This window comes from Polyodon spathula, chromosome 20, assembly GCF_017654505.1.
Source record: "Polyodon spathula isolate WHYD16114869_AA chromosome 20, ASM1765450v1, whole genome shotgun sequence".
In the NCBI taxonomy this organism is placed as follows: Eukaryota; Metazoa; Chordata; class Actinopteri; order Acipenseriformes; family Polyodontidae; genus Polyodon; species Polyodon spathula.
In genome coordinates, this window is record NC_054553.1 from 6,134,691 (window position 1) to 6,158,854 (window position 24,164).

A 24,164-nucleotide genomic window follows, 5' to 3' on the forward strand; every position below is an offset into this window, starting at 1 on the left:
TGTTATATATTATAATTTATTATTGTTATTAAATGTTATAATTTATTTGCTGTTAAAGTATTGCACTAATAATGATTTACAGTAAATAGCTTTTTGATATTTTAGTTCAATGTCTCTAAACAAGCCTTCTGAGACATATTGTTAGAATACTTGAACGTTTTTATATCTTTCGAACCTGGGCTAATTTTGGGATGCTGCACATGCCTCAGGGAAAAGTCACAAGCAATAATTCAACTGGTATGCTGGAGAACAGGTTAGGTGAGGTCAGTGTGTGCCTAATTTTAAAGGTACAGCAGTCACAATGGAGTAAGTACAGGCAGCAATATTGTTTCTGGCCACTGACTGGCACTGTTGTTCCATGTAAGTAACAGTATTATACAGTTGCTGTTTTAATTCTCTCAGGGGAAGAAAAAGATACTTAAGGGCTGGCCCATGGCAGTGGTCCACTGAGCTGTTGAAATAAATTCAGCCTCAAAAGCCACCACGCTAACAGGGGTGCTTTCAGATACTGTTCAGTGTAACTGTGAATTACATGTATGCAAGAACGTTTAAGGTAGTTTTGAAATGGGTTGCGTTTGCAGACGCACAGGGATGCAGGGATCTAAATACAGTACAAAATAAGTCTTACTTAGTATTTCCTGTGCTTAAGTATTCCCCCGAAAGGGCTCTGTTTTGGGATGTTCAGTAATGTCCAGTGACGGCTAAATATTGAGGGCTGTACCATCTGCAGATATATAATTGACAGGTCCTTCCCAAGTGGATCTATGCTATACTGAGGTACATGAAGCCAGTATTACACAGCATGGCATGAATTCTTCAAAATACAGTGGATTTCTACTCATTGTACTTAATGATTTATTGTCTGCCGCAATACATCAGGGGAAAAAAGCACAATATTTGTCATTTATAATGTGAACAGTTAAACAGGCATGCATTTATTGCCATGCACTGAGCTGCTTTATAAAAATAATGCTGGAACCCTTTCCCTGTAACAGACTATGAATATAGCTGTTCAGTTGAAAGAGGAAAAGGAAAAAGAACTATACGCTAAAATACAAAATGTTGTTTATTATTATTGTTAATTATGCATTAAATCTAAAATGTTGCCTTCTAAGGAATTTGTAGTGGGGTAAATTTGCAATTCTGCAATCAAAGTTTTTATTAAATAATACAGAAGCTTTAAATAATAATGATATTTGTTTCATACATTGTGAAGTTTTTTTAAAATTAACCTATTATCCTTACATCCAACTAATACCAGCATGTATGCATCAGATAGTTTATTAATGAATGCCACAATTTTTCCTCTTTGTAACAGTACACTAATATTTTTTGTAAAAGAACAGTATGTCCCAGTCTTTAGAGTTTATCTTAGTGGTGTGAGATTAAAACTAAGAGGCAGTTTAGATGGACAAAAAGCTTTTTATAGGCTGCTGAGGGGAAAGAAATGCATTACAAGCACATAATATTTAATTTATTTTGTCCTTTAGGGCTTTCTTTGCTGATAATTCCCACGAAAACCACCATATTATATTTTTTGATTAAATCAGCTTATAAAACTATAACATCTGGAGAATTATTGAATACCAGCAGACAGATATAGAGAACATACACAGAGATATATACAGTCGACCTTGGTTAACTCGACTGGTGGATAACTCAACACCTACATCACAGTGAAGCTACGTCTTGGGTTGTCCCCATCACTACTATCTCACTGTATCTTGGCGAAACCTGAATCCAAAATTAACATGAAGTAAATAACAGCTACTCTCTTGTAATAAAACCAGCTACTGGTGTTTTACATCACAATCAAAGAAACAGACAGTTCCTCCCAGTACAGTTTTTAATATATAAACCTGAAAACAGAATTATCACAGAATCTTCTATCTAGCCAATTCTCACCAATTTTTTTTTTTACTGAATCCATACGTATATTAAACAAAATGATAATACATACTATTATTACACTTATTGGTCCTTGTTTTAAAAATGTATTACATTTATTAAAAAAACATAAAGGCCCCCAAATAGGTGGACTTCTTATTGAGCCGTACATTGCTGATGTCAGTCACTTTCAAGAAAAGTCAGTCTCCCTGTACGAGCTGAAACAGGGCTCCCTGGAAGCTGGAGAACAGGTCGAACTCAGCCCCCTCGTCCCAGCACAGCCTTGGAGAGCAGGATAGGGTCCTGGCAAGAGGTTTTCCGGTAGATATACTGCAGGAAGGGCTGGCTCTGCTGGTCCTTGCCTCGGGGACCGACTCGGAAGTAAACCTGTGAGTAGATGAAGTAAACACCATCCCGCAGAACGACCGTCCTGGTATCCCATCATCCCTTGCTTCAACGCCATCCCCTCTTTGTTGTCCCACTGTAACTTGTGACCTGTGTGTCATCAGAAAAAAAGAGCCTTATAAATGGTGGCCAATAAAGTCCAAACTAATGGAAGGTTAAAAGCCATCCTTCTCCATGTTTAGGGATCTAGCTGGGTTTCTTACCGCTGTTTAGCCTCACGCGGAATTGTCTTCCGAGGTGATCAGGTCCGAGATGAATGGCTGGTTTTCTGAAATGGGTCAAAGACACATTTTATGCTGTGGAGCAGACACAATTGAATGATGCAAGGAAATAATTCCCTGACAAAAGTTTTCCTCTGTCCATAGATAATGTAAATGTTATGACAGAGTTACAAGCCCTTGTGTTTACCCAGCACTGTCTCTACAGAGCCCCAGCAGCCTGTCACCCTCCTGTATATACATACACTGCTTCTAAAGAGTCAGGGTTAGAGGAAGACACAAAGAGATACAGTAGTTTCACAACACCTTCATTTACAGCTTCCTGATAAACGTGATGGGGTTAACCTCTCAAAGCAACCTAAGCTGCCCAAAAGTACCTTCAGCATAGGCATTTTAATGAATTTCTTACCTGTGAGTTCACGATATAATGTGTTCTTGATATCTGACTTCAACTGCTAAATTAAAACAAAATGTTAAAAAAAAAAAAAAAAAAGTTTTAATTTATAGAAGAGGCAAGAGGTAACATTCTTAGTTCTAGAAATTACTATCATTAACACCTCCTATTCTGTCAATGCAAAATGGTCCAATAATGTTAATATTATTGTCATTTAGATTTAATATACATATATTTTTTTTAAATATCCTTTTTTTGTCAGCTAGTTGAACAGAATACCCATTACTGATCCTACAGTAAGTAAGAAGGGTGGTTCAATTCACTGTTTATTACCATTTATTTCAAGGTTAACAATTGCATTGTTCAATTCAGCATGATTGGTATTTTCCACAGCAGCTCTGCCTACAGTGTCTTAAGTTTATAACCATTCAGTATAAATGCAAGGGTCTCCAGTACAGATACAGTTCAGAATTGACTATTAAAATGGTCTAATCCTCATCCTAATCTAAATCCCAAGCTTGGGATCCTAACATACCATACACTATAAATATCACATCTTAAAAACAGCCACTGAAACCAAGGCCAGCCTCCACATGTAGGGTTACCTTATTTATAATGTGCTCTGCTTCCCTAAGCCACTGGTCACAGGCAGAATCTCCGGAGTGGGGCAATTTCCTTTCCAGAAAGTCTTGATCCACAAGATACTGCAGACACCGCAGTGGGTAGTCTCCCGATCTCACCAGCTCTCGAGTCTGTGCAAGATGGAAACTAACTATTAACTTGGATTCTTAGGTAAATGGAAACAGAACAAGGTCTTGCAGATCACTTTTTTTGTACTGAACAATGGCTCTACTGTACACAACAAACATAACTGAGGTTCCAGAGGACTGTTTTGTATACTGTACAGTTTCAACACAGGAAACCACTTTTTTTTTTTCCTAATAACGCATTGATGATTAACCTCCAGCAAACCTATTGTATGTATAGCAAAAGGAACTACAGTAATTCCAAAACTACATACTGAATCATCACCACTTCTTTAAGAAAAAAAAGTGGTTGGCCAATGAACACAAAGGAACTATATCCTTTATTCAAATCAAGTTTCCTACACCTTTTTTTCAATTAAAATTCCTGACTGTCCTACTGTTTAAAACGTGAAAATGTAACATTATGGTGGACCCTTTATGCGTTTCTTTCACCTTTCACTGATCATGACAAGCTATATGCACGACAAGTTTAAGAATTCCCCAGCCTCGCCCAATTGCAAGAATACTGACCTTTTCGTGTCAGGCACAAAACTTAATACTGTTCTTGCAATTAAATGCATATAGAACTCATCAACAAAACAACAGCTACCAGAAAAGAAATACATACTACAAGTACATACGAAACACACACACACACACTTGTGTGTATAGTTTTAAGCTCTAAATTTGTGAATCGGAGTACAGAAAGCATTTTGGCCATATAGTTTTAAGAAACTATATATACACGATTCACAATATACAATAGATCTATATTATTTACAGTGGAGAAAAAAAAAAACTGTCTTGAAAACTAAACTGTTTACAGACTACAGGCATTTATTTATAAACCCGGACTTTTTTTTTTTTACCTGTTTGATTTCCATAGCGAAGTGAAAAAAAAAATAAACTGTCCCAAAGATTTCTGCACCAAGCAATAAACTCAACACAAGCACGAACGTGTTCCATTTCCCTCCAGCTTCCTTGTTAAAAAGGATTTTTTTCTTTCAGCGGACGACTGTTGTGTTCTGGTGGAGTTTTAGAAACCATGTCACCTTAGACTAGACACAAGCCTTATCAAAACAAAACAAAGAAAAATCTGTACAAATACAGGTAATTCCCAAGCACTCCCCTTTGGAAAGCGCCTAAGTGATGATTTTTCCTGCATGACGTAAAGAAGTTGAGCCAAACCACTGAAGGCCATCCATGTCAAAAACAAATACCTAATACGCGTATTCATTTTGGCCAGTCAGAATACAATAAATAGTACGTGTTGAAATACGTTTAAAAAAAAAAATCAAGAATAAGAAATGCCAAATCATGGTGTCGAAAGAGATTTAGTTATACGGTGCAAATATAGATTTGCTGAGTGCTGCCGACTTCTTGAGAGACAATGTTAACTGGGACACGATTACGTTTGTATTAACAATGTACACAATCCTTTTTCCTAATTATTTTTATTTCAGTTTTACACTAAAATATTGAGTTACTATAGCTAATATTAGATTCAATGTCAGACCTTTCAACGCTTAAAATTACATTCGCTACAGGGTTACCACGGAATTAAAGCGATAAAAGGCTACTGCCGCAAATTAGTACATGTAATAACACTATGTAACACAATTTTTGTTCCTGGGTAGTAAGTGTTATTTCCTAATTGCTTATACAAAAGATTTAGAAGTGAGTAGTTTTTCGAGATTTACGATTATACTGTATTTACAGTATAATTGTAAATCTCGAAAAACTACTCACTTCTAAATCTTTTGCAGTCATCTTGTATTACTTTAGTATAAATACATGTTAATTTGGATTCATGTGTTGTTTTTTTCTGACTTTATGTGAATGAAAAGACACACATTTGCCCATTTTCCCATTGGAAATAGTGACATGTTGAAATATCACTGTCCTGGTCACAAAAGCAAAGTTTGTGGGGAATAACAGCCATTTTCTATACTTTTGAGGCATAAGCAATTAGGATATAACACTTACTGCCCAGGAACAAACAAAATTGTTACACAGTGTAATTAGAATTACAACACGTAATACAGTTAAATTAGAAAGTGTACTGAATATTTGAAACGCGTACTAAATGACGCGTTTTTTTCATTTTCTTTTTTACTCGGAAAGCCTTCAAGAGCTAGGCTGTCATCCATGGTTTTTAAGCTCATCTCACAGACTGGAAGCGACGACAGAATCCGTAACGACAGCCTGTCACTGCCCGTTACACACGCTAGAAACCAAATATTTCCTTCTTTTTATTCAAATTAAAGAATGAAGAACAGACCACAGAAATCATAATGGCATATGTTCTTGGGAGATGAGTACATATATCTGAAATAACAACAACAACAACAACAAAAAAACGTGTTACGACGGCAGAATAAAAAATACAGCACGTGTGTCTTACCCTGTGGTAGCCATGTACATAGACAGCAGCACTAAATGATTAAGTGTCTGTTTATTATTATGAAAAACTACAAAATAATCTAAAATAACATGTATACAATTTAAGTTTATCTGCATTCACCTTCGTATACTTAATCAGGCAATTCCGCCATGTAGGAAGCGTCAATATCACATGGCTCCATAACATTACTGATAGGGGCAGAGAAATATTTTATTTCTAACATTCCTCATCACAGCTAATTATAGCCTAACACCATATGTTAATTCAGGCCGACCATCATTATATGTGTCCTTTTCCCACAAGGAATCATATGCCAGTATCAGTAACTCATAAACAAGCGAGAGAGAAAAAAAAAAAAAAAAAAAAAAAAAAAAAAGGTGCATGTAGGATCCATCAAACTGACGAACATGTCAGTATATTAACATTGTTCAAGAGGAAGTATTCATAGGATACAACAAGGCAGACCCTGTGAAAAGGTCCTGCGATGTTGGAATTGCAGTAGTTACAGATTGACCCTTTAAATGCACCTTGCGCAAGCCTGTTTTGTAACTATTAAAAAAAAAAAAAAAACACTACAGATTCCGGGATTTTTTTTTGTTTGTTTTTTTGTTTGTGGCCCTCAGGATGCGTCTTCTGAGTGGCTTAAAGGCTGCCAATTTCAACCAGGTGCGTCCAATCGGCTTACTACTCCTTAAGTAGGTTTAGCCAATGAAGCAGAAGCGGCCATGTTGTGTCCTAGGAGACTCGGAGGCTGTTGGGGGGATCCGGGAAGCTCTCCCTATCCGGAGTTTGAGGTGGGGAATCCGGGCTGCGAGACTCAACTGGAGCACCAAGTAGAATAGAATTGATCGCCATGAGCCGGCCGTCCTCTGCGGGCGGCGGAGGCGGAGGACTAGGGGCCGGGAAAGCAGGGGGTGGAAAGCACGGTGTCTCTGCTGGGGCAGCTGCCGCTGCTGCAGCTGCAGTTGCTGCCGCCGCTGCTGCCGCCGCCGCCGCCGCGGCTGCAGCAGCTGCTGGAGTGGCTGGATCAGCGGCCGGATCAGGCTCAGTTACTCCGGCTGCCGCTGCTGCTTTGCCCACGACAGGCCTCCCGTGCCAAGCCGCAGAACTCACTGCTCTTTTTGAGTGCCCGGTGTGTTTTGATTACGTGCTGCCACCGATCCTGCAATGCCAGGCCGGGCACCTAGTGTGCAATCAGTGCCGACAAAAGCTGAGCTGTTGCCCAACCTGTCGCGGGCCTCTTACCCCCAGCATCAGGAACTTGGCCATGGAGAAAGTGGCTTCCACTCTCCCGTTCCCCTGCAAGGTAAGATGACAGCCTTCGTCTGTCTAGGTATCCAGTACAAAAAAGTTGTTCTAACTTTTGTGGTAAGCCAGCACACTAAGGTAATGACAGTGGAAAAAGGTTTCTCAAAACAGTCTGATTTCTGAAACATATCTAATAAAAGCCAAAAAAGCGAATCGTCTAGTACGGTGCGTTAAAGTCACTAAAGTTTGACTAGATCAATTTAAGCATTATTATTATTATTATTATTATTGTTATGATGTGATTGTACCAATAGTTTAGAGTGGAAAGCTGTATGTCTGTTTCTCTTATGCGTTTGTGCTGTCTTGATGACATATATACAGCAGGTGATTTAGATTACTGAACCACCCTGTTGCCTGTATTCTCCTTTGGGGTTGTGTGTGGTCTTCCCAGGACAGCTGTTAGTTGAAAAAAATCAACGTGACAATTGAATGTCTAGTAAAGGGGCAGACCTAAGAAAGGGTCCTCGTAGTGTATTTAACGAAGTGGATAAACGTATTGGTATTTAAAAAAAAAAAAAGCACTTTAAAACTACAGTAAGCTTATTTTGTTAGTTATTTTACAGCGCTGCGCAGTTCTTCGGTGCTGTTTAGGTTTTCCCTTGACAGAAGTAGTGTAAACTAACTCGTGACTTTTTCAGTAGCTGAAAGTAATCGCAACAGTGTTTGATCTCCCTTAGGCACTCTAGATGGAGATTAGCCGAGGCTACTGTGTTCAGTTTTACACTCAAGAGAATGCCTCTGTCTGTTTACCACATTTTGCATCATTTACCTTTCTGTGCAGCCAAGTGTAAACAGCTCTTGTTGACAGTCTACAGTTTGTGTATTTATTTTTTTCTGTGGGGGTTGGTTGTATACAACAAAATCTCTTAAAATGCATATTTGTTGGAATTGTTGCCATACATTTTTACGCTAAACAATAGAAAGCAATGCAATTCAAAGTGGTTGAAGCACAAATCTGGAATGGTGTGACAGGGCTTGGTAACTAGTTTGTAACAGTTTATCTTTCCCACCCAACTGACATTATAACAACCTTACTGACCCCCAAACCACCCCACCCCACCCCATTACACACATACTGTTTAAACTAGAATGAGATTAGACATCTGTGCTGAGGAGGCGTGTACTCACTGGTATTGCTTACTCGAACTGTTTGGGGATTGGGGTTGCATTTCTTTATTAGCTGGAAGCAAATAGAAGGACGGCTTCTTCTGTAATTGATTTGTTATAGGATTTTGATTACATTACTTAAGCATTAGGGCTGCTTTTATCCAGACTGGTGGCATTGCCATGAGAAATGTGATCTCTGCTTTGTGCAATAAATGTTTCTTTCCCATTTGTTTGCAGCACTTTAATGGAACACATTTCCAGAATATATGTTCACTGCAGTAAACATATTTCCATAAACCTATATGAAGAATATGCAAAATCCTGTGTAGGATCCATACTGTCCTACCTATTCAGAAATGAGTACATAACCTACTACTAATGCAGCTGGGCAAAGGTTATTTTTTTAGAGCCAATTTACAGTAGCTTTTTTAGTGTTGAGCACAACTGCACACAACTTGACATTAAGGTAAGGTTCGAAGGTGACCTCCTTCTTTGACACATGCATTTTCCTCCGCTTGTTAATGTCAAATGTAATGATCCTTAATTAAGTTAAATTCAAGCAGAAACAGCGAGACTCTTATTTCTAGACTGAGCTGCTGGGGCATTGCTATGTGCTATGCAATGTCTTCTTTACACCCCTAGATAATACTACAGCCCAGTGCTCAATATGCATTTGAGGGCAGAGCAGCTATAAGGTCCACTTGTGTGAGACAAAATCTGCAGCATGGAAGGCACATTTTGTTTTGTATGGAAAGCCAGCTGGGTCCCTGTGTGGGCCCAGGTTAGGAGAAATACTGAGATTTGTATGTGAGAGATGCTCTGTGTGTGTGTATGTGAGCTGCATGCGAAGAGCCCATTTGTGCTAGCATTTCCTGTAGGTGTTTGTGTGTGGTGGGAGGAGGGGAGCGAGTGTTGTTGACAGCTCACTGATTGAGGGCTCATCTGCTGTATGTCTTTAGAGATTGGGGTGAAGCCCTTTTATGAAGTCCAAAAAGATTGAAGGTTTATGTGTCTTTGTTTGTGTATGTGTGCCTGCTTCTTTTAAAGACCCTTTGAGACATTTATGTAGTTGCTCAGACTCTGAAGGGAAAAGCACAATGTTTGGTGGAGTTGATTGTCACTAGCTGTGAGGTATTAGAAGGCAACAAAAGGTAGCATTTTATAAACAAGTAAACCCATGACACTGGAGGTATGCCTGTGCCTTGAATCTCAAGAGCACACTAAGATGTGAGACAGTAGCAGTAGATCTAGATTACTGGCTGACTGTTTGCAGTATTCTATACTGGAGGAGTTTATGTAACCATGCAAGGAACACTTAATAGTTGTGCATGTATTTTTTGAATCGCTTATCCACTTGATAATGGCATTCTTTAGCACAGGGTGATGGTATTGCAATATGGGGCTAAGTAGAGAGTGTCTGTTATGGTATTGCTGCTGTTCCTGTTCTGCACTGTAATGGTCTTAATGCCAGTATACAAGGGTTAATGCTATACTCGTGTCCCCATGAACAAAATGGAGGAAAAGGCCATTTTCATATGAACACCTTTTTATTCTACTTCCTGTACAAACCAAGTGTCGGTCCTACTGGGCTTTGTCACCTAGTTACACTTGAGCAATCAATCCACTTCTACCGTACTGTCCATCACGGAATGTTTACATTTTGAAGCCTGAGCAAAATGTACGCGAGATATTTTTTTTGAATTGATGCTGAATTTTGGTAATGCTTGTACAGGACCATTTAGTGCAAATTACTGAGCGAATCATCAGGGAGTGGCTGACCTGTACACACTGAATCATGGTAAGCTACACTGCTCCCAAAAATTAGGGAATAGCCAGAAGTGTGTGTGTGTGCTCTAATACTCCAAATCTTGTATTCACAGTGATGTCAATAACCCTCTAGGTAGCACAGCGGAAGTGCCAGGTGATGGTTACTCTATGTAACCATGCTGGGAAAGAATGTCCTGAATGGAAACTGTGTGTGAGAGAGAGATCATCCCAGACAGGCCTGGAGTGGATTATGAAAGCTAGGAAAAGGGTGTCCCAAATCAGTTCCTATATCAGTTCCTATATACACGCACACCCCTATGAATATCCCTTAATTGTTTGGAGAATAATACTTTTATCACGATACTCAAACTGTTACACCAGTTTACCTGGGATATCTCTGTAAGAATCAGGAATACCAATTCTATTGGAATTGGACCAGCAAGGAGCGATTTATCAATTTAGTTGAATGATCAATATTGCAATTTAATAGATCCTAAATTATGTATTTAATTTAATTTTACCGAATAAAGCAATTTGTGTAAAATAAATCATTAAAAATGATACTACTACTGTACTGGTAGATTATTATTAATAATTATGCTGTATTATAAAAGAACAACTTAAGTATTTGGAAACGGGTCGATTTTAACAAGACTGGACCAATTTTAGAATTTTCTGTTTTTAGTTGATCATGGAAATATGAATCTGTTTATTTTAAAATGTTTTTTTTTTGTTGTTTTTTTATTCAACGAATCCAATTAACTGTGGTGCAAATCTACAAGACCCTCCCACCAGTCAGCTATTTTATCTTCCCTGCTATTGTATCCTAGTTACACAGCATCAATCCCTAACACAACACCAGGTTTATAAGATCGTGATCTTTTAAAGCAAAACCCTCCAGAGTGATACCAGCAAATAATTGTTTGTATAGCAGTAGGCATTGTCTGGCTGAGGCTGAGAAGCTAAGAAGCTAAGGTCACCTGTTTTTATTTATTTTTCTTCTCAATTTCACACTCTATCAACCTGAAAATCTCCTCAGCTCAATCATGTCAGGTATTCCTGTCCTGATATTGAGCAGCCCTTTAGTGTGTGGCAAGACAAGACCCCAGAGTCACCTCTACTGGCCTTTACCCTGGCTGGGGGGGGGCTGCTGCATTAGTCTTCAGATGCTATATGCCTTGCTTGCTGTGCATTGTATGACAGTAATGACAGACTAATAGGGATCAGAGATGCTGATAAGGGCAGGAATATATACTGTTCCTCTTTTATAACACATGGTTCATTGATTAGTACATCACTTGTTTTATGATGTATTTGGGTGAGGGGTATATCTTGTTACTTGGCATCTGTAATTTTAGACATGGCATGTGTGGCAACTGCTTTTCATAGCTTATGTTTTATCAATAATTTGTTTCCTTTGACACCTGTGCCCCTCATGTTTTGAAGAGTGCAGCTGATTGTTGGTACCTGCAGGGTGCATCTAACTGTTCCCGACTCGGGAGCCTCTGCTAATTTTACTGGCACTCGTCATTGCTATAAATAGCTAGCCATTTACACAGTTAGGAGTGCAGTATCTGTCAGTGTGTGTGTGTGTGTGTGGGAGCCATCAGGTGCTTGCGATCCCAATATTAACTGCTGCGTGACAGTGATTGCAGGAGCGAGGAGGTGCTGCTCTGTGCTAACCAGGCAGAGAGGTGTCTTAATAGCTCTGCCACGGCTCTGAGTCTGCCTGTTCATTCACAGTCCCACCGGAGAGGAGGTCAGGGCTTCTGGGGATGGAGCGACAGGGTTCAACGAGACTGCGAGCAAATTGAATGAACAGAAAGATGAGAGAGTGAGCCAGATTACACTTACTGAATTGTAATGTCCCAGACTGAGGAGGATATAGAGGCAGGGAGGGAGGAGAGAACAGGAATGTGGAGGAGGGAGTACTTGGCGATGGCTGCTTCTCTCTCTCTGCTGCAGGGTGTTTATACAGGAGTGCTGTGTGCCTTCAGCTGTGTGCGTGGAGCATTTCAAGGCTTCTGAGTGGCTGCATGGTTTGTAGTTAGCTGGGTGCCGATTGTGGTTTGTGACCGTAACAGCGTACAGTAAATGGTGTTTAATTTGTATGTGTCTATTTATTTAGGATGTTTGTAGCTAAATCATTTGCAAAGACTTGTATGTGCGAACTAGACTGTCTAGTATTGAGTAGATGCGTGCTAGGAGCGGTTTCTAGTGCTGTGTGAGCGCTGAATGCAATGCTTTGTCCGTCTGGGTGCCTGTCCCTCATTCAGGAGCTCACTCCACTGCAGTGTCTGTTTGGCAGGACGGTGGGTCCGGGGAGACAAGTGTGCCAGGCCCTACCAGTTCAAGGGAGGAAGGTGAGTCTTTTTAACTCCAGGGTTTGTGTTGACTAGATTAAGCTGGAGTAATCAGGCTTTACTTCTGCACATTTACATTGGGCTTTTTTTATTTTATTTATTTATTTATTTATTTTTTAACGTATCAGAGGCTTCAAGACATGGCTTATGATTAGACATGTTGGCAGTTATCACCATACTAGTATGGGATCCTACACTAATCTCTGTCTTGGTGTTTTCCTATTGTCTTTATTTTAAACTATTTCCAGGCCCTTTGTGCTATGCGAGTGCTGGTCCTGTTATAAAATGCCAAGCTTTGTTGTTTAATTGATTAGTACTGTGCTGGATATGCATGCATGTTGTATGAGGTGCAAGTCGGAGAGTTTATTAGGGCTTTGAAAAAATTGCATTTTTTAATTAATTAGTCATGTTAAGGTTCAGTTCTCAGTGATGTGATAGAGGTGACATGGGATTTTGGCTGCAATATATTCTGGTTGTCCTAAACCTAGGGGACATGAAGTATGTAAGCTATTTGAAGTTTGATGTGAATTAAATGAGGAACTGGCTGTATTCTGAGGGTTTTTTTTTTTTTTTATGCATCCACTGACATTAATGATCACATTAATAAAATGTGTGTTTTTTAGCAGTAATAATTCTATCTTCATGGGCAGAGCCTCTCTTGCTGAAGGTTTGATCCACTCCTCCTGATACTGTTACTTTATAATTAATGAAACAGTTTTTAAGCTGCCATAAATCTGTGTTCTGCACTGCGCTTCTTCCACCCTCTTAGAAATTCCAGAAGTTCCTTTTTAATTCATTTCACAAGATTTGCACAGCTTTAAAACAGACCACTGATCTGCCTGTATTGTCAGTGCTGGTTTATAAAGTTTTAGATTGCAGAAAGAAAATTGGTATGTGAATTTTAGGGATGGGAATTTTCAAATAATAATATTCAAATACACCAAGAATAAAAGTTCCAAATACTCAACCTCTAATTGCTCAACAGTGATGGGTCCATAGAACGTATCGCAGCAACCACACATAGGGACGCATAGACGTGCATCAACAGTAACAGCAAAGAAACATCTAAGGCGTCTAATCAAAGTAAAAAATTTAAATTAGAAGTGAGAAATAAGAACACATAGCAGAGGGGTTTTAACTATAAAACGCAGAACTTTATAAAAAGGACCGGAATCAAGCCGATAACAGCAGAACTCAAACAACAAAGACTTAACGTTTTCTTCCCTCATTGCTCATGTACTCCCTTAGCCAATAGAAGGGCTAGATAATGAAGGGTGCCTGCCTCTCTGTCAGTTATCAGTGAGGTGACTCCAATATTGGGACTCGCCCCTAGTGTGTGTGCCTTGGCTACCCTTATGATTCACATTGAGGGAGCGTGTTTGTGTGCTGAGTAGGAGAGGAATCTGAAAGCAGCACTCTGAACGAGCCCCCTGGGCTGAAATATCATTAACAAGATCAGCTTATTAAAGAGAGCCGTCGCCTCAATCAAGCAGAGTGGAGCAGTTGGAACCACCGCCCCCCTCCCTGGTGCTTTCGGAGTATAAAATTTGCTATTAAACAGAAAGCTATTCTGTGGCTTTCTAGCATTGCTCTGTGACCTACACCTGACCTACATATTACACACAGCGTTTGCTGATCCACCCTACCAGCATGTCAATAACTAATCCACTAAAGTAGAGGTTTCAATACCTCCCCTCCTGCTGAATTTGTCTGAGTTCTACAGCAAAGCAAAAGGCCAAATAAATTAAGCATATGCCATACATTCTCAACACCTGGGTTTTGTGAAGCACTTAACTGAATTAATGTGATATAAGCGTCCCTTCTTTTTGTTGATTTTATGACGAGGATGCCGCCGTTTCATTTATTGAGAGAAAATGTCCTTTTTACAAATCTCCAAATACTTAATTTCTAAAACCGCACTATTCTAGATGTGTGGAATGTGAGGTTTTTTTAACCTCCTATGAATCTGTTTATAATACATGCATTATAGAGCAAGAACCCTGTCTTGTTGAAGTATCTCTTGAGTCTAACGTTTTGGTGTATCCCCTTCAGTCACCGTTTGCATCATTGTACCACATTAAAGGGTCATTTTTATTATATTGTGTTGCTACAACTGCTACAAAATCTGTCATTTTTTGCACTGCGGATCCGCAGTGAGGCCGCCAGACCTATAGTGCCGGAGGACAGCACAGATCTGATGGCTCCGTTGCAGAACTGCAGGTCCTTATCGACCGCAGGGGTCACTGGAGCGCGGTGATCTGTGGATGCCCCTACCGACCGAAGCACTCCCTACCCGGGTGGCGCTCAGCCAATTGTGCGCCGTCCACTAGGAACCCCTGGTCATGGTCGGCAGTGACACAGCCTGGATTCGAACCTGCGATCTCCAGGCTGTGAGGTACATCCTGGAGCGTCTTTACTAGATGCGCCACTTTTAATTTGCATTCCCTGCTTCAAGATGGCGTGAACAAGAGGACCTCTCAGAACTACATTTCCCATCGTCGTCCTGCTCACATATGTAACTGAGATGGATTTACCAGTGTGAACATGTAATACAAGAAAACTGTCCTTATGAACCCTTTTAAGTTTCCTATTTATGTATCTATTGTTATTTTCATGTGTTTTTTTTTTTTTCTCTCTAGAGTTCACACAAGCTGCTTTAAAATTTCTGATAATGTAATTGAAAAATCACGACTGACAGGGATATGCTGTAGCACTAGGAATCTAAGCTCAGGATATGATCTGTGCTTGAACCTCTTGGGAGGTGACATCTCTGGTGTATTGAGACCAGTGTATAACATTCTGATTAGCTTTCTCCATTTCTCATTCTTCTCTTCTACAGTATGCCTCGGCTGGCTGCCTGCTGTCCTTGCACCACAGCGAGAAGCCGGAGCATGAAGAGGTGTGTGAGTTCCGGCCATACACCTGCCCCTGCCCGGGGGCCTCCTGCAAGTGGCAGGGCTCGCTGGAGGCGGTCATGCCCCACCTGATGCACGCCCACAAGAGCATCACCACTCTGCAGGGCGAGGATATCGTCTTCCTGGCCACAGACATCAACCTGCCAGGGGCCGTCGACTGGGTCATGATGCAGTCATGCTTCGGCCACCACTTCATGCTGGTGCTGGAGAAGCAGGAGAAATACGAGGGCCACCAGCAGTTCTTCGCCATCGTGCTGCTAATTGGGACCCGTAAACAGGCCGAGAACTTTGCCTACCGCCTGGAACTCAATGGGAACCGCCGCCGGCTGACGTGGGAGGCCACGCCTCGGTCCATCCACGACGGCGTGGCTTCTGCTATCATGAACAGCGACTGCTTGGTCTTTGACACCTCCATTGCCCACCTCTTTGCAGACAATGGCAACCTGGGTATTAATGTCACTATATCCATGTGCTGAGCAGCAGTTGTGTTGGCAATGAGTGGGGAAGTTAAGAGAGAAAGAGGAACCTGCCTCAGGAGCAGGCAAATGAGGGTCTTTGTATTTTTCTCATTATGGAAACCCCATAGGAAGAGGTATCTTGCTAAACTCTGCAGAGTTGTGCAAGGGTGACTGGCTGCTGCAAACTGCTCTGATTTCAAGTAATCTGTGTGAGGAGAGGCATGATTTTGTGTTTGTGAGCCTGCATTGGGCGTTGCTATAATGCTGCATACGTGCATTTTAATTTTTTTTTTTTTTTTTTTTTTTTTCCCCCTGGCAAATTTGCAGCAGTCAGCTGACCTGTACAGGTATGTGTGCTGGTTCATGCAGTCATCTTGTACACTGATGCTTGGGTGTGCAGGTGTACGGCACCTGTTTCTGTGTGTGCATGTAAGTATGCATCAGTGTGGCTGTGTGTGCATGCAAGTGTGTGGAAGCCAAGGTGTGTACTGTGCATAGGTAGTAAAATTGCACATTGTGCACACAAGACTGCAAGTTAATGTGGAGAGCAGGATAGAGACTGATCATTGTGATTTTAATGGTGATCAAGTGGTCCAGCAAGGTAAGGTCAAAACTTATTCTGCATTATGTGATGCAGAGCAGGCAAGCTCCACCAGAGGGCACGTTGAGGCACTTTGGAAATATCAGACTGCAGTCACTTTGGTAGCATAGAAATAGCAGTGAGGAATAGGTTTGTTCTAAATTGAGATTGGGAGAGATGTTTTCCCAAAAAGGTAGGAACTTATGACCTGAGAACATGGGATACTATGAGCAGAGAGTTTAAGTGTAGAATATGTCATTCAAAACCCAGCATTCTTCAGCGATTGGTACAATACTTTAATCTTTCTGGAGCTCCAAAATATTCTACTGGGACATTTGATGCTGCCAAGTGGGATTGAAGTGTGCCACCATAATACCTTAGACGAACGCTTAAGGTGTGTGTGTGTGTAATATATGACTATATAAATTACACACACCATGTTGCAATGGAAACAAAGCTATATCAAAATAAATAAACTATTTATGTACGTATGGAGGTACAAGGGAAAGTATATTCAGATACTATAAATGATCCTACGTCATGGTGCTTCCTGAGTCGGCAGCTTCCTTTAAAAATGCCACTATCACGCTTGCAAAACATTACTTAAAATAAAGACTTTCCACCAAGTGATGAAAATTTCAGAAACGGTGAGGTTCAATTTAATAACAAGAATTTAAGGAGATGTTTTAAGAGGAGCAAAATAAAATAACACCAAATATCCATTGAACATGTTTTCTGAGTGTCAGCTATAACAGTGTGGCCTAAGCATAGCAAGTTCATTCATAAACTGTTCAAACAATGTGCTTTAAGAAACAAGATTTTATATAATTTTACATTTTACCTGTGGGCAAAGTGAATAAATTGAGTCAGACTATATTATCGCACAGTAATATGTCCTGTTGGTTTTGGTCTGTTAATGCACTTGTAAGTGCATTGTGTGATCTGACCCATACATTATTTTAGTCTATATTGCAGTATTATGATGGGCATTCTTGCAGTAGGGTTACCTTCTTCACACGCACACATCATGATATACAGGTATTTAATAGTGAATCCGTGATCCTCAGAATTGCAGGCAATCAAGCTTTTTTTGTACACAGCCACTATACAGCCGCATCTCTTCAGTGTGTTGTGGCAGAAATGTTATTTCTTATCATTTTCTCAAGTATTTATCCCGACTCTGATGGTTTAGCTGAACAGATTGTATAGATAGCAGGGCCCTATTTACTTAACAGCTGACTGCAGTCTGTGATGCACTTTGCGATTGGAGTGAGAGCCACTGATATTGCACAGAAGGCTCGTCTGCCAGAACTAGCTCTAGGAGGTGTACACTTGAAGTCCAGGAAGCTGTGCGTTCTGTTTATTCAAATGGGAATTTGCATCACTCTGGCTTTGAAAATCGTATATATTTGTAAGTCTTGATGTTATTTCCATGCTTTTTTGTTTGGTTAGGTAGAAAGACAAATATGTATAGTTTGTTGCACTTGTGTTAACAAAGGTGTAGCATTATTACCGTGGATTTTCTGTGAAGGCTTCAGGGAATCGAAAGACCTTGGTGCAATACAGCAAGTTTCTTGTGTTGCTCTTAAATGACCCTGCCAGCAGCATTGCAGCCTGTTGCTTCAAAATTGAAAGCCAGGTACCAGTGCCATGCCGTTACTACACAGCCACAGTTTAAACAGTAGCCATCCTGGTATGCTTTTGTTTTCATTTCAGAAAGCCATACAGATTGCAGTTCTAAATTATTGTATGTTTTGTGGAGCCACAGTTGCTGAGTGTTGGTTTTATTTGTATCAAATTTAGTATTTTGTGTATTGCAGAAAGTATTATTCATGGTTTGGTAATATTACATGGGCTAGATTTGTTTATCTTCTAGTGATATTATTATTAATAAATATGCTTAACACTTTAAGGGGGATTTCAAATATTCAGATAGTAAAATAAATTTTCATATTAAAGTTGATGGTTGTCTAAATGGTGACAAAAAATGGTATACTAAGAACAGTTAGATATCTGTGAAACAGTAGGTAATTTTTTTTCAAATCCATCAAACTTGGTTGGAAAACTATAGAAGAGTCACTCCTTGGACAACAAAAATTAGTGGTTGATCGTGTCCATACAGTACATTGTATTGACATAAATGTATTAGTCATAATCATTATCTATTTATTAAATATTTGAGAGGTCCTGCATAGGACTCTGTGGCATCGGGAATAAACCCATGAAATTGTATTCGGATGGGAAATTGGCATCTGATTTGATTTCTTGCAGCATTTAACCTTTCGTAGCGATTTTTACATTTTAGGTTTGTGGGCGAGATTCTAGATCCAATGTTATAATCAAGCATTCCAAATACACAACTGAGTAACTGTTTAATTAACATTTATGATGGTAAGAAAAACAAATTTGACACACATCACTTATGTTAAGTTTGGTGTATTGGATGCTTCCCCCCCCCCCCCCCCCCCTTCCTCTCTTCTGCAGTTTTGAGTTTCAGCAGTCCACCATGGAATACAGAACCGCCGACTGTTGCATGCCGTCAGACAAACTGTTCCAGATCATGCAAGACAGAATTTGTAAACTGCTGGAAAGTGGGATTGTAAAGGTGAGACACGCATGCATGGCACAAGTATGCGTCTTATTGTATGTATAGATGGCAGCACGTCTCGTCAACAATATATTTTGACATCAGAATAAAAGATTTTCAAAAAGTGATACACAACAATTATTTTTACTTCCAGCTGTTGCTCTCAATTATAGATATTCCTCATGTCTTGCCTTTCTGCATCCTTGTTCCTTATGTTAAAGGCATGCAGAATTGTTTGGTATATCGCCTGCTCGTAATATACCTGATGCTATGCATTAAAATGTAAACGTTTGAACCTCCGTCTGTTACTCTTCAGGATTGCCCAATGTATGGCGAGCTGGCATTTGACAAGTACATTCTGCATTGACTTATGGGGGAGTGTGCCTCAGCCTTAAGAGACGCATTATATCTGTAACATGTACTTTGGAAAACTACACTACACCTCAATGCTGTCTGCAGAATTGCTGTCCTATCAGTATATGGGGGTGTTAAAGACAAGGTTCTCTAAGATGGAAATTTCACCTAGTGACAGCCAAACATTTACTATGGAAGTTGTTTTCATTAAACTATTTTTTCTGTGTTTTTAATCCCATGTGGGCTCATATGTGAGTGCCACCTTTAATATAATTTCTTAATATTTATCAGATCTCCTAATGCTATACAACATGCTAATTATGAAAAATGACCAACAATGGAATATATTTACCATATTCAGCTGTTTCTTGCCCTGGTGTCAATAAAGCCTTCTATTTTGCTGGGAGATTTTAAATATAGGTCCTCACAGAATGATTCTTGTGTAAGAAACCATATGTAGTTGTCTACATTTAATATCGTAGAATGTGGGCTCAGGGTAAAATGGAGGTAATTTTGTGTGCATGGGCAATGAAAAAATACTGTGGCCGTCCTGTTGAGCAGGTTATTGTTTTGTAAAGTAAAATTATTCTCTTTTTATTGTTTGATTTGATGTACTCTTGTTTTTATTTACAAATTCTAATTATGTAGATGCTTTTTTGAGCATCCATTACTTTTGTGTTGTAATATTACACAATAACAGATTTGGTTATTTAATTTTAACATTTATTAAAGTGTCCTGTATTACCAGTAGGAATCTGTTTGTGTCTCAATTTCACTACAAATCCATGAAATACAATTTGCATAGCTGAAGTGTTGGCTATGCCATTGGTGTTGGGGATGGGGTGCATTATTCAGTTTGCTGCTTTTTGAGCTCACATGTTTTACTTACTCTTCATATGAAGATTCAGCCCAGTTTATTACAGTCTGTTTTTAGTATCTTCATGGTATGGTGGGGGTAATAATAACCCCAAAACAAACTATCATTACCCATGCTTGATATGTCATCACTAGGATAATTATTTACACATCCAAGGCTTTCTGATAATTTCTTCAAAAAAACATCCTATTAAAATTACCAGTCTAAAATTTCTGATGTTTTTCTTAACAGTACAGAAACTAGGAGAACCAGATTTTTTTTAAAAAAATAAATCTTTCCAATTCAATTCCTCCAGTGGTCTCGACTGTGCTCCCTGCCTCCCGATGATCTATCTCTGTCAGACGGGTCGCTCCGCTCCCTGTTCCGGCTTCCCTGGCTTGAATGCTTGGAATGGCAGTGTCTGTCTTCTCTCCTGCCCCTGTCAGATTCCCACTGGCTCTCATGCCACCGATCCCTCTCCTTCTCACCAGCTTTCCCATCCTGCAGGCTGTCGTCGTGGTGGCGACTGCTGCTGCCCTGGAGATCTCTGTATCTGACCCCACCCCCCTCACACTCCCTGCTTCTTCCTTCATTCTCCTTCCAGGGCTTCCTGTCCTCCTTAAATCTCTCAGAATCCAGAAAGCGACTGGTGCTGGCGTACTTGTCATACCCAGAATCCTCCTTTTCTCTCTTGACAGTGGGCTGGGTCAGGGAGGGCGTTGCCACTCTGCGGTGTGAATTTTGGCTGTCTGAATCCCCCCGCCTCTCCTCCTTGGCTGCCTTTTTTTCTTTTTTGTCTTTCTTTTTTTTCTTTTTATCTTTCTTTTCTGAAAAAGATTTAAAAAAAAAATGCTTAAATATAACAATGGTTTTGCAATACTGATACAGTCCTTTCTAAAAAATCTCACTGTTTTTTGGGGGGAATTTATAAGGGAGATATCCACCCTATAATATAAAAGGGACTCATTTCTTTCTCTATGAGATACAGCCCCCTGTTATCACTAAGTATATTCCACTGTTCTACAAAGAATATAATACAGCAATAATCCTAGCGAGAGCCACACAAAACTGAAAAGTTACAATAAGATGCATTGTCTCAAACGTCATTAAACTAAGATTTTGGTTTGGGAAAAATATGCAATATCTGAAGTCCAATCCCCATTAGGTCCTGAGTTCCACCTTTCTTGCGCTTTTTGTCTGGCATTTCACACTCTTCCTCAAATTCTGAAGAGGAAGGAGGCGGGGTTTTTGGGGCACAGCCTTCTTCCCGTATTCGTTTTGTCACTTCATCCAAATCCTCAGAATCTTTAGGGGGACGGTAATTGGCAACATGATCCACACGGATCGTCCTGCCCTTTATCTGTGAAGAAGCAACAATGGTTTGTGAGGACGAGAAACACTTTCAACTTCCTGCTAGTATTAGTCTTTAACTAGTCAGTTGCTGGTTTTTATTTAGATTTACATGTCACCTATTCTAAATCCCCCCATTTATGAATTTAAGCAATGTTATTTCACAAAAAAAGCATTGTCTATTTTAAGAAGCCTAAAACATAATCCAACTGCAAAACACAGAATGCAAAATATTAACTACCCTGCCACAGAAAGAATATCTGATTCACAACTACTGACTGGGTTTACCTTAATTCCATTGAAGTTATCCACTGCCAGAATTGTACTCCTCTGGTCCTCATAGCAGATAAAGCAAAAGCCTTTAGATTTACCCGTCTTGTTGTCTCGCACCAGATTGATATTGGCGATCTCACCATACCTGCCAGACAAATTCCATCAGAGATAAGCTTGTGGAAAGGGTAGATTTAAATCAATGCATTTTTAAAATGGCAAACTGTCAAGTTAATAAACAACTTACTGTGAGAACACACAGATTATGTCCCCCTCTGTTAAGTCATATGGGAAACCACCTGTCAGAAACATCAGTTAAAATGGTGAATGCCACAGATCAATAAGAAAACATATTGAATACAGGTTTACAAACCCAGATGGCTTTAAACAGTATAATTCAATTAAACAAACAATATACATTTTATGAAAAACATAATTCAAATGAAGAAAATATCAGTAAAGTTGAATGCAAGATGGTATTTTAGCACCCTAGACTATATATTCCTGAAATAATAATAGTTAAACAGCATAGCTTATCTCAATATAATGTCATTTTACATCTGCAAAACAATTTGAAACAAGCAATCTGATAGGCATTTCAGACAGCTTATACTTTTACTGTTTTTATATTACAAATATCTATTTATTTGACAGAACACAAGGAACTCCACATTAAAAAAAAAAAAAAGAAAAAAAGTTATTGCAGGATTACTAAATTAACAAGTTTGAAGGCTGCTCCATGAAATGGCTTAACTTACCTATAAATATCCAGGCACTGTCCTTATATTCTGCATGCCAGGAGACTTTTTCATTTATCCCAAGCTGTGCTTCCCTCTGGTTCAGTTCATTGATCAGTTTGACCTTTGTAAGAGGACTTTAAAGAGAACAGTTTGTTAGCTTCCAACCAGATTCAACCCAAGTGCATGTAATCAAAAGATTTAAACACATAGGAAAAACTGATTGGGTTTATTACTGTTAATTGAATCTTAGCCATTGTCACATTTTTCAAAGATAAAAAAGCTAGACTTTTTACCAAATTAACAGACATAAGCTTTCATCTGTCCCAAGGTTCAAATCCAATCCCATGCAACTGTGTGTTTGTCCGTAACAGTGATGTTCCATTTAAAATAGTGTTGTAAAAGTGTCACTTTGTCCATTTAGTGTTCAACTTGTTCGTCACAACTTCATGGCAAATAGATAGGTATAAAATGAACAGAAAGTGTTGTTTTTGTGGGGTTTTTTTTTGTTTGTTTTTTTTTTTTAAACAATTTTCTACTCCTACACCGGTGTGTGTTATTAGTGAATTGCAGTTCATACGCGCCCAGTACACTAATGGCATACAACTAACTGCGTCTCTGTCCAGCAACTGGGTTGGAAAGCTTAGAACAAAAGGGAAACCGGTCACATATAAAACTGGATTTCTTTAGAAAACAAACAAACAAGGGTTCAGAATAAAATGAGCCCTTGAACTGTACAACAACGTACTGCTTTGGAGCATAACAAACCAATTGATAGTATCACGTTGCAACGGTAAATATCCGACAATACATCTGCATGCCATACAAACACGTTACCCTTTTTTGCAGCTCTTCCAAATAATAACAGTTAATTATATTTAGTAGAATAAAGCTCCAATGTTTTTACACGCTGCGTTTATGCAGCACAGGATATACACAGTACACAAACTGCTTCAGAGCCAGCATAATGATCTCCTTTTGTAAAAAAAAAAAAATGATACAAATATATAACTACTTTCATAAAGATTTTAAATTCAACTTACTTCATGATCGAAATTCAACCGCGACTTCTGGCGTCCTTTGTGTTATTTCCGCTTCCGGGTCGTGCAACGGAAAGGGGGGGGGGGGTGGATACCTCATGAATATTCATGATCGCAGCTGACTAGATTAGTGGTGTCTCTTGCAGAAGTAATTGAAAGCTTTTTTAAAAAAATATTATTAAGACCTACTACCGAGGTCAATGTAATCTTCGCTTTGAAATCTCTTAAAATTATTTATAATTAAGAATACATTCGTGATACAAAAGGACAGGTTCACACATCTGTTCAACTTTACTCACTGCACTCCATCAATAACAAGGTATGTTTTGTTTTTTTTTTAAGCAAGAAATCAATAAGACATTTTGAATAATATACCTGGTTTATTATAACTTTTTTTTTTAAAAAATGGAATCTCATA

General features: G+C 39.3%; 2 protein-coding genes and 1 long non-coding RNA gene across 7 annotated transcripts; 1 reads left to right on the forward strand and 2 right to left on the reverse strand.

Annotated features, from left to right (window-relative positions):
• Positions 1 to 2,023: 2,023 nt before the first annotated feature.
• On the reverse strand, positions 2,024 to 6,199 carry LOC121295731. 2 transcript variants are annotated; one of them, XR_005946966.1, is made up of 5 exons: positions 6,175 to 6,199; positions 3,510 to 3,656; positions 2,920 to 2,965; positions 2,496 to 2,560; positions 2,024 to 2,382 (listed from the first exon to the last, which is right to left on the reverse strand). It is a non-coding gene; the product is annotated as an uncharacterized LOC121295731 (long non-coding RNA). The 2 variants fall into 2 exon arrangements; XR_005946965.1 differs by lacking the exon at positions 6,175 to 6,199 and adding an exon at positions 4,520 to 4,790 and having other exon boundaries at positions 2,224 to 2,382.
• Positions 6,200 to 6,498: 299 nt separating this feature from the next.
• On the forward strand, positions 6,499 to 20,240 carry LOC121295486 (E3 ubiquitin-protein ligase Siah2-like). Of its 4 annotated transcripts, XM_041220149.1 has the most exons (4): positions 6,499 to 7,360; positions 15,439 to 15,961; positions 19,037 to 19,157; positions 19,456 to 20,240. In XM_041220149.1, exons 1-3 carry the CDS (start codon positions 6,908 to 6,910, stop codon positions 19,153 to 19,155), a joined length of 1,095 nt encoding a protein of 364 aa, XP_041076083.1. In that variant the 5' UTR covers positions 6,499 to 6,907; the 3' UTR covers positions 19,156 to 19,157; positions 19,456 to 20,240. The 4 variants fall into 4 exon arrangements, 3 of the variants coding, with proteins under 3 accessions (XP_041076083.1, XP_041076082.1, XP_041076084.1); XM_041220148.1 differs by having other exon boundaries at positions 6,500 to 7,360; positions 19,037 to 20,240; XR_005946934.1 differs by lacking the exon at positions 19,456 to 20,240 and having other exon boundaries at positions 6,502 to 7,360; positions 15,439 to 16,319; positions 19,037 to 19,118.
• Positions 20,241 to 20,330: 90 nt separating this feature from the next.
• LOC121295488 (RNA-binding motif protein, X-linked 2-like) lies at positions 20,331 to 23,814 on the reverse strand. The gene is made up of 6 exons (XM_041220151.1): positions 23,750 to 23,814; positions 22,728 to 22,843; positions 22,217 to 22,268; positions 21,988 to 22,117; positions 21,529 to 21,709; positions 20,331 to 21,176 (listed from the first exon to the last, which is right to left on the reverse strand). Exons 1-6 carry the CDS (start codon positions 23,752 to 23,754, stop codon positions 20,653 to 20,655), a joined length of 1,008 nt encoding a protein of 335 aa, XP_041076085.1. The 5' UTR covers positions 23,755 to 23,814; the 3' UTR covers positions 20,331 to 20,652.
• Between the last annotated feature and the right edge of the window lie 350 nt (positions 23,815 to 24,164).

Coding starts and splice junctions, on each gene's coding strand:
- LOC121295488 (XM_041220151.1), bottom strand. Junction 22,118..22,216: donor ATAATCTGTGTGTTCTCACA/GTAAGTTGTTTA, acceptor TTTGTCTGGCAG/GTATGGTGAGATCGCCAATA. Junction 21,710..21,987: donor ATAACTTCAATGGAATTAAG/GTAAACCCAGTC, acceptor GCTTCTTCACAG/ATAAAGGGCAGGACGATCCG.
- LOC121295486 (XM_041220149.1), top strand. CDS start 6,908: ATGAGCCGGCCGTCCTCTGCGGGCGGCGGAGGCGGAGGACTAGGGGCC. Junction 7,361..15,438: donor CTCTCCCGTTCCCCTGCAAG/GTAAGATGACAG, acceptor TCTCTTCTACAG/TATGCCTCGGCTGGCTGCCT. Junction 15,962..19,036: donor TGCAGACAATGGCAACCTGG/GTATTAATGTCA, acceptor TCTCTTCTGCAG/TTTTGAGTTTCAGCAGTCCA.